The sequence below is a fragment of the Triplophysa dalaica genome, chromosome 23, assembly GCF_015846415.1.
Source record: "Triplophysa dalaica isolate WHDGS20190420 chromosome 23, ASM1584641v1, whole genome shotgun sequence".
Classification (NCBI taxonomy): domain Eukaryota; kingdom Metazoa; phylum Chordata; class Actinopteri; order Cypriniformes; family Nemacheilidae; genus Triplophysa; species Triplophysa dalaica.
The window spans coordinates 17,412,719-17,420,724 of NC_079564.1; the positions used below are offsets into that span (position 1 = coordinate 17,412,719).

An 8,006-nucleotide genomic window follows, 5' to 3' on the forward strand; every position below is an offset into this window, starting at 1 on the left:
AACTCAGATTTGCATCATCAGGATGAGAGATTCTGTTCCTCTCACAACACAGCAGATGTTCACACACTCTCATGAGTTTCATGTCACTGTCACACAAAAATAAAACGGAGCACATCTTCAAGTGTTCATGGTTCAGTGAGTGAAGTTTAAACTTAAAGCCCTGAGCTTGACCCAAATGACCCAACACATATTCAAGTTCAAAAGAGACAAAAGAAAATCAACAAAATCATTTGTTATTTTTATTTTATTGAATTTTAGCCAAAGATACTCAGCACTGAATGAATGAAGCACAGATGAATAGAAAGCCACTTTTGTGAGACATGAATGATAAGAAGAGAGCAGAAGACAGAGGATCTATTGAGAACACTGATCTCTCTTCACTTGTCCAGTGACTGTCTGGTCTCCTCGTGTGGCCTCACAGCTCACTGAGACGCTCTTGATCCAGTCGTGTTCAGAGAGAGTCAGACTGCTGCTCCAGCTGTACAGACCGTCCTTCTGCAGGAGTCCAGCGCTGTTCTCCTGAGACCTGATGTTCCCATCCACCTTCCAGCTCAAGCTCCAGTCTGAAGGGAAGCCCTTGCTGACCACACACATCAGTGTTGCTGTCTGCTTACTGGAAATCTCTTCACTTGACGCCGGCAGGACCTTAACTGTAGGACGAGTTACACCTGATATACAGAGAACATGAGGCAAAAATTGCCAGATGAAAAATAAACAGAAAAGTTTAATAAATATTGTTTTGCCTGTTTAATCTTGTATTTTTAATAATCCGTTCATTACAAGAAAGAAACTGAATGGATGCCAAGATTAAATTAGGATCAAGACTGTGTTAGTGGAGACTTTAAGGATTCAATTCTACTTTACACCTTCTCTGTAATGTTTACATTCACCACATATTATGTTTAGTTTAATTGTGGCATGTCTGATAAAATCATGGCACCACCAGTGAAATCATGCATGACACTTCATTACAAATCGCTAGTTGTTTTCTTTTGGTAATTGTTATAAAATCATACCCAAAACATATTTAGAAACACAAAAATAAAGATTTCCAAACTACCAAAGTTCAAATAAAAAATATATTTCCCAATCGCATTTAACATAATCCAACATATTTAACGATTTTGCATGAATATATGATTCCTGTAGTTATTTTTTTTTCAAAATTTGGAAGATTATTTCTACATGATAATTATTTTAATATAAATGAGGATTAAAACTTAACATTATATTAATTATTATTGGCCCTATATCTTGATTTCTTGAGCACTTCAAACGTCGCATTCAGAGCACAACAGCAAGCAGTAAGTAAAATAAATATAAATATTTGCTGCAAAAGCAAAACAAATAGAAGAAATAAAAGAAAAACAAGACAGATGATACCAAGTATGAATGTATATCAAAAAGCAACAGCAAGAACATTTTGATATAATTTTGTACTCACTGCCAACTTCCAGTCTGGTGCCGCCGCCGAACGTCCACCACAGTATGGAAGTAAAATAGTGACTAATGTTTTTGAAGCAAAGAGACGTGCTGAAAAGCACTAACTGAAAAAAAATGCATTGTATTAACAGTTCTTGCATTTTAAGGTTCTGCAATTCAATATGGTTGTACATTTAAGCTGTGAATATTTCAAATTGAAACATTTCACACTCGGTTTCACTGTCTAAAAATTAAAAAATCTAAATTCACCTTTTAAATTTCATTTAAAAAATTGAACTTGTTTTTAAATACAACCTTTAATATTCGACAGATAATTTTAAGTCCATATTATTTCGATTTAAAAATTCGCTTCCACAAATTCAGCGGTTCAAATTCGGCTTGAAATTCAAAGTTTCACATCCGGGAATCCCAGGAAAAGCAATAGAGCGCCGATTCTACAAATGCATGATCTCTTCCTGCTGCCTGAGCGCTTCACCAGCAGGTGGTGTAAGTCGGTTCTGATGTAGATCAAATCAAGAAATGCAGATACTCTTTAAATGTTTGCCACAGAGTCCACTCATCTGCTCAATTAAGTGAATTTAGTTCTCATATAGCTTCTTAAACATCATCAACATTTTCAGTAATTCAACTGACGCTTGCACTGCTAGTAGTTTGCACAGACACACTCTAGGCCTATTATGCTCAGACTATGAATCTCCTCCTGTTCTGGCTAAAATGAATTAGGTTATGTTTTACTTCAACCCATCATGTTCACATAAATATTATGCATCATCAGCATTTACAGGACATTTATTGTGTTTAACTGTTTAAAGCGGTCAAATACTGAGATCTCAACCAGCATCTCATTGATAACTGCTCCGACTTTAACACGTATGCAACTCTCTCAGTAGTGCTTCTGTTTATATGACATAGAAGCAATCTCTACAGACTTTCTTTTAATTTTCCTCACATGATCTTTTTTTAATTTGCGACTCTCAGAAAATGCTGGATGTTGTGGAATTGTGGAAACGTTCGTCGTTTTTATTTTGTTAATACAAAATAGAAAAAACGATCTTTTAGCCAAGCGAACTTCTTGAGCAGGCCAAATAAAATTGACCAGATACAAATAGACATCACGTTCTTTAGAGCCAGAACAGACACGAAATGTATTGTCGAAGCCAAGAAAGAGACCTCACGGCGTTATCGATCTAACAGCTGTAAGATGGTGTTTCCCAAAATGTGCGACAAACTGCTTGAGTTGCTGTCTGTTAATAAAATGCAAAAATGTCAATTACGGTATTAATCTAATAATGTATTGGAAATTTTGGTGTAAAAAATATTTGTTGTTTCCATAACATTTAAACTGATTCAATATTTGTCTTTCAAGTCGATTCGGTAAAGTAAATTCATTTTAAATTACTAGAGACGCAATGCCATATCGGACACCGCCGGGACCCATAAGGATCTAACAGACCTGTACACCTCGTAGCAAAGTGTCTAAAATGTACGTGTACAGTTCAGATAAACGATCAAGTTTACCCTCTTTAAACTTATGATGACTGAATGAGATGCGTAGGTAGGTGTCTTTATTATTGCAGTATTTCAGTTTGTTTTTATTCATTCGATTATTTAGCCTAATAGACTATACTTGGCTATATTTTTCGTTCTGACCTCAGAGATTTCAGATGAAAAACAGGCATAATTATTTCCATTGATATGTCTCTTCTAAGTGGTTATTAGTTTGTTTAAGTTTAAGCATTTATATCCTATATTTAAAAATATTTTACAATTACGTTTTGAAGAAAATACTTTACTTTTAATTGGTTATTTATATTGTAGATTATTTTACGTTGTGTTAAAATAGTTCATGGCTTGTTCTTATATCTGTTTGCACTACTTTTTCATTTCCAACTGTAGTCAGTTTTAAATGGATATTTATTGTTTTTTTTCCTATTTAGTTTTATACCAAAATAAACTGTTTCATTTGAATCATTAAGTTTATTGTGATCGTGTTATGAACCTAATGTAATGCTTTAAAATCTTATTGTATTTTTTTCTGGCACATTTAATCATATACCATCGCATGTGTCATTCAAATAGCTTCATGAAATTAACTTATTTTATTTTAAAAACTCAATACACAGTATGGCTTAGTAAAGCACTGTTATAAATCCATTTTTTCTAATCCACGAAACTCAAACCATTATTTGATGACTTAAGACGGTGCTTATCAATAGCACGATTTTATGTTTGCATGTGGCAAGCCACAGAGATTTGCATGCATTTGATACGCAGGTGTAATTTACCCATACCATCTAAACCAATATTGTTTTGCTTCTGTATGACATATCGCTTTATTGCTCCCTGACCTCTTTTGAAGTTAATTTGGATAAAAATGCTAAATGCTGCTAAATTACTTAATGTTAATATATCATATGCACGTAAAAAGTAATGAATGGGTATAAATAGCAAGCCAAATACAAACGTAAACTCATACTCTAGATAGACAGTACAAGGAGATCGGGTAGAATATTAAATAATTAAATTAAAATGTATGACTAGTCCAATGATTCCAGGCCACCTAGAATTGTCCCCGTGCTCCATGTCCTTTCTAGGGCTAATAGTGGTGAGCTAAGCTGCCAGTACAAACGGAAATATTTTTTTTCTTGATGAAGCATAAGAAGCCATCTATGAGAACAACTAAATTCACTTAATCGAGCAGATGAGTGGACTCCGTGGCAAACATTTAAAGAGTATCTGTTTTTCTTGATTTGATCTACATCAGAACCGACTTACACCACCTGCTGGTGAAGCGCTCAGGCAGCAGGAAGAGATCATGCAGTTGTAGAATCGGCGCTCTATTGCTTTTCCTGGGATTCCCGGGTGTGAAACTTTGAATTTCAAGCCGAATTTGAACCGCTGAATTTGTGGAAGCGAATTTTTTAATCGAAATAATATGGACTGAAAATTATCCGTCAAATATTAAAGGTTGTATTTAAAAACAAGTTCAATTTTTTAAATGAAATTTAAAAGGTGAATTTAGATTTTTTTAGTTTTAGACAGTGAAACCGAGTGTGAAATGTTTCAATTTGTAATATTCACATCTTAAATGTACAACCATATTGAATTGCAGAACCTTAAAATGCAAGAACTGTTAATACAATGCATTTTTTTTCAGTTAGTGCTTTTCAGCACGTCTCTTTGCTTCAAAAACATTAGTCACTATTTTACTTCCATATGATCATATCAGATGTGAGTGAATACTGAAAGAGCAGCAAACAAACATGAACATTATTAAATTTCTGCCTGTCTTTACACACAGAATTGAAAATTAGCATTTTGCAGTAGACAAAATTCAAAATAAAAAAAATGACTATATACACAGTAAATCTTTTTATTTGCAATTCTGATTTATCTGTATACTGTTCGTGAAGGGCAAAAAGATAAATCAGTATTTTTTTACACATGAACACATCAAATACAAAAAAATCTTAACTTCAACACAAATGGGTCTAGGGGACAATGTGTATATTTTTTCACTTTCATTCACATCTTATTGCTCTGTAAGTCATATCTGCTATATTTAGAACAAGTATGGTCTTGATGTGTTTGCATAGTGAGCGGATGCTTCAGAGCTCTGAGAGTGTTTATAGCGCTGTGAGTTTAACACTTCACAACTGAACACAAACACACAAAACATCAACAATGAGCTTCATCATCCTCATCTGTACACTTTTATTCTCTTTTCAAGGTAGATATGCTTTATTTATAAAATATGACTTTTTCTTATTAACTGTATGTCAAATTTTAATCTTCTTATTTATTTTTCAGGGTGTAAATCACAGATCACAGTAACTCAAAGTCCTTCAGTGAAAACTGCTGCACCAGATGAATCTGTTACTCTTAGATGTTCTACTTCAATTCCTCCATCAGGCTGTAGCACACCCTGTGTGTCCTGGTACTTACAGAAACCTGGAGAAGCTCCTAAACTCCTGATATATCGGGTCAGCACCCTTCAGTCTGGAACTCCATCTAGATTCAGTGGCAGTGGATCAAACACAGATTTCACTCTGAGCATCAGTGGAGTCAAGAGTGAAGATGCAGGTGTTTTTTACTGTATGGTTGCACACCACACCGGGAGTTGGTCATTCACACAGTGATAAAGAGTCGTACAAAAACCTCCAACAGTCAGGCTGACACACACACACACACACACACTCAACTACAGACACACCAGTGGAGGGGTAAACTTTACAAACACTCATCCAGATTTTCACTGCTTTTCCTATTATATTGTCAATATAAATGTCACCAGTTAAACACTCACCTTTGAACAGAAGTGTACAGAATACACAAACTGCATATCTTATGTATACATATTATATTTTTATATGACCTTGTCAACATAAATATATGCTATAAATTAAAACCTCAACTTAGACAGTTTGAAATCGAAAGCACAATTTTTCTGGTAAATAATACATGCCAGTGAATGTGCCAATGTACGATTTTAGACGTCAAGAAGATATGAAAGAGGTTGAAAGTACAAACGGCAGGTAAGAAACAGTGTTTACTGTGAGCAAATACAGAGTGCGTATTCATGATCAAACACTATATTTACCCTTTCAAAAACACAAAGAGAGATAATCAAAAAGAGAGATAACTTGATTATTTATTTTTTTGTCTTGGAAATTCTCAAACAGTTTTTTTTACAAGCCCTTTCAGTAACATGAACATCACTGGACTGTAAGTCCCAAACTCCTCCAGAGGAGAATTACAGGCCACTCTTCCCCAGTCCAATGTAAGTGACCACAGCTTTGTCAAATTCCCATCTATGGAGAAAAATAATTTAGCTGACCTCAGGACATCTGCTTTTTCACGCAACACACAGAGAGCGAGAGGTTGTTACCATCTAGAAAACACATGTGTTTGTTGGATTGAAAGTTGTGCAAGAGTGAAGATGCAGGTGTTTTTTACTGTATGGTTGCACACCACACCGGGAGTTGGTCGTTCACTCAGTGATAAAGAGTTGTACAAAAACCTCCAGCAGTCAGGCTGACACACACACACAGACAGACACACACTCAACCACAGACACACCAGTGGAGGGGTAAACTTTACAAACACTCGTCCAGATTTTAACTTTTTTTCCTATTATATTGTCAATATAAATACTTTGGATTGCAAGTATCAAGACTACATTCAACATTCCACATGAAGACAGTGTTAACTGACCCTGCAGAACACAAAGACATATCAATAATGTTTCTGTGAGATCAGTTTAGATGTCCTGATCTCTCGCTCTACTGAAGCGTTTGCACTGAGATGCAGATTTGCATGAGCAGCGTACGCTTCAGTGCTCTACATGTGTTTATAACTCACATGATCAAGAGCTGATCTTCATGACAATCAAACCCCAAAATACATTTGTAACATTTTCATTAGACAATTTCTGAAAAACATGTGTTTATCAATTTGTTAAAAAAATATTATAATGAGAAATTTTAATAGCAGACGTTCCGATAACCTGTGAAAAGATACTGAGCATAAATTTGCATACAGACACTTTACATCGGGAACACAGTGTTTGAGAGATCTTTAGAAGCTTCAGGTGTCCATCATCACAAATCTAAACCCACAGTCACCATGATCTTCATCAGCATCTTCATCTGGATGATAACCAGCTCTTGTTTCAGAGGTGAGAACAACATTAACTTTCACATGACTGATCCACTGTGTAAGATAATGCTTTCATTATGAATCTTTACTCATATTTTAGTTCTTTATGCAGAATCAAGAGGTCAAGTGACGGTCATTCAGACACCTGCAGTGAAATCTGTTCATCCAGGAGACACAGTTACTATCACCTGTAAAACCAGTCCTGAAGTCTATCAGTCTGCGGTTTATCAGCCTCTTTTCTGGTATCAGCAGAAACTTGGAGAAGCTCCTAAACTCCTGATTAAAAAAGCAAATGAGTTACACACAAATACTCCATCAAGATTCAGTGGCAGTGGATCAAAAACAGATTTCACTCTGAGCATCAGTGGAGTCAAGAGTGAAGATGCAGGAGATTATTACTGTCAGAGTTTCCACCATATCAACAGTAAAAGTATATTCACACAGTGAAACAGAGTCGTACAAAAACCTCTGTCATTCAAAGAGGAACTACAGACACACTAGCCTCATTATTACAGTTTTTTTCAATTTCTAACATCCCTTTGACCGATATGTAGTCACATTTTCAAAACTCTAAACACAATTAGCACAACATCCGTCTGTTGTGATTATACCATTAACACAATTCATGTTGTTTTCACACAATACTCAGTCGGTAAATACGTTTCTAAAATCCTTTTCTTTTCACTCAAGCTTACCCCATACCAAAATTATGGATCTTTCTTATCTTTTTTACAAATGCTTTAATACAGCATGACAAAAATGAAGAACTAATGTTTCAAACCTTAGTAAAAAAACTTCTTCTTCTGCAACAACAGAAGCTTATAGTAAAAGACCTGATAAGAATTTAGTAATTAGTGATACTTGAAAAATAGTTGATTCCAATCTCACTCTGAGACATAGCTAGA

At 35.1% G+C, this 8,006-nt stretch overlaps 2 gene segments (V, D, J or C); one reads left to right on the forward strand and one right to left on the reverse strand.

Annotated features, from left to right (window-relative positions):
• Positions 1–267: 267 nt before the first annotated feature.
• LOC130413471 (Ig lambda chain C region-like) lies at positions 268–1,795 on the reverse strand. The segment is given in 2 exon segments: positions 268–668; positions 1,445–1,795. Coding segments are annotated over 2 exon segments (486 nt in total).
• Positions 1,796–6,853: 5,058 nt separating this feature from the next.
• LOC130412882 (probable non-functional immunoglobulin kappa variable 6D-41) lies at positions 6,854–7,548 on the forward strand. The segment is given in 2 exon segments: positions 6,854–7,120; positions 7,202–7,548. Coding segments are annotated over 2 exon segments (399 nt in total).
• The last annotated feature ends 458 nt before the right edge of the window (positions 7,549–8,006 follow it).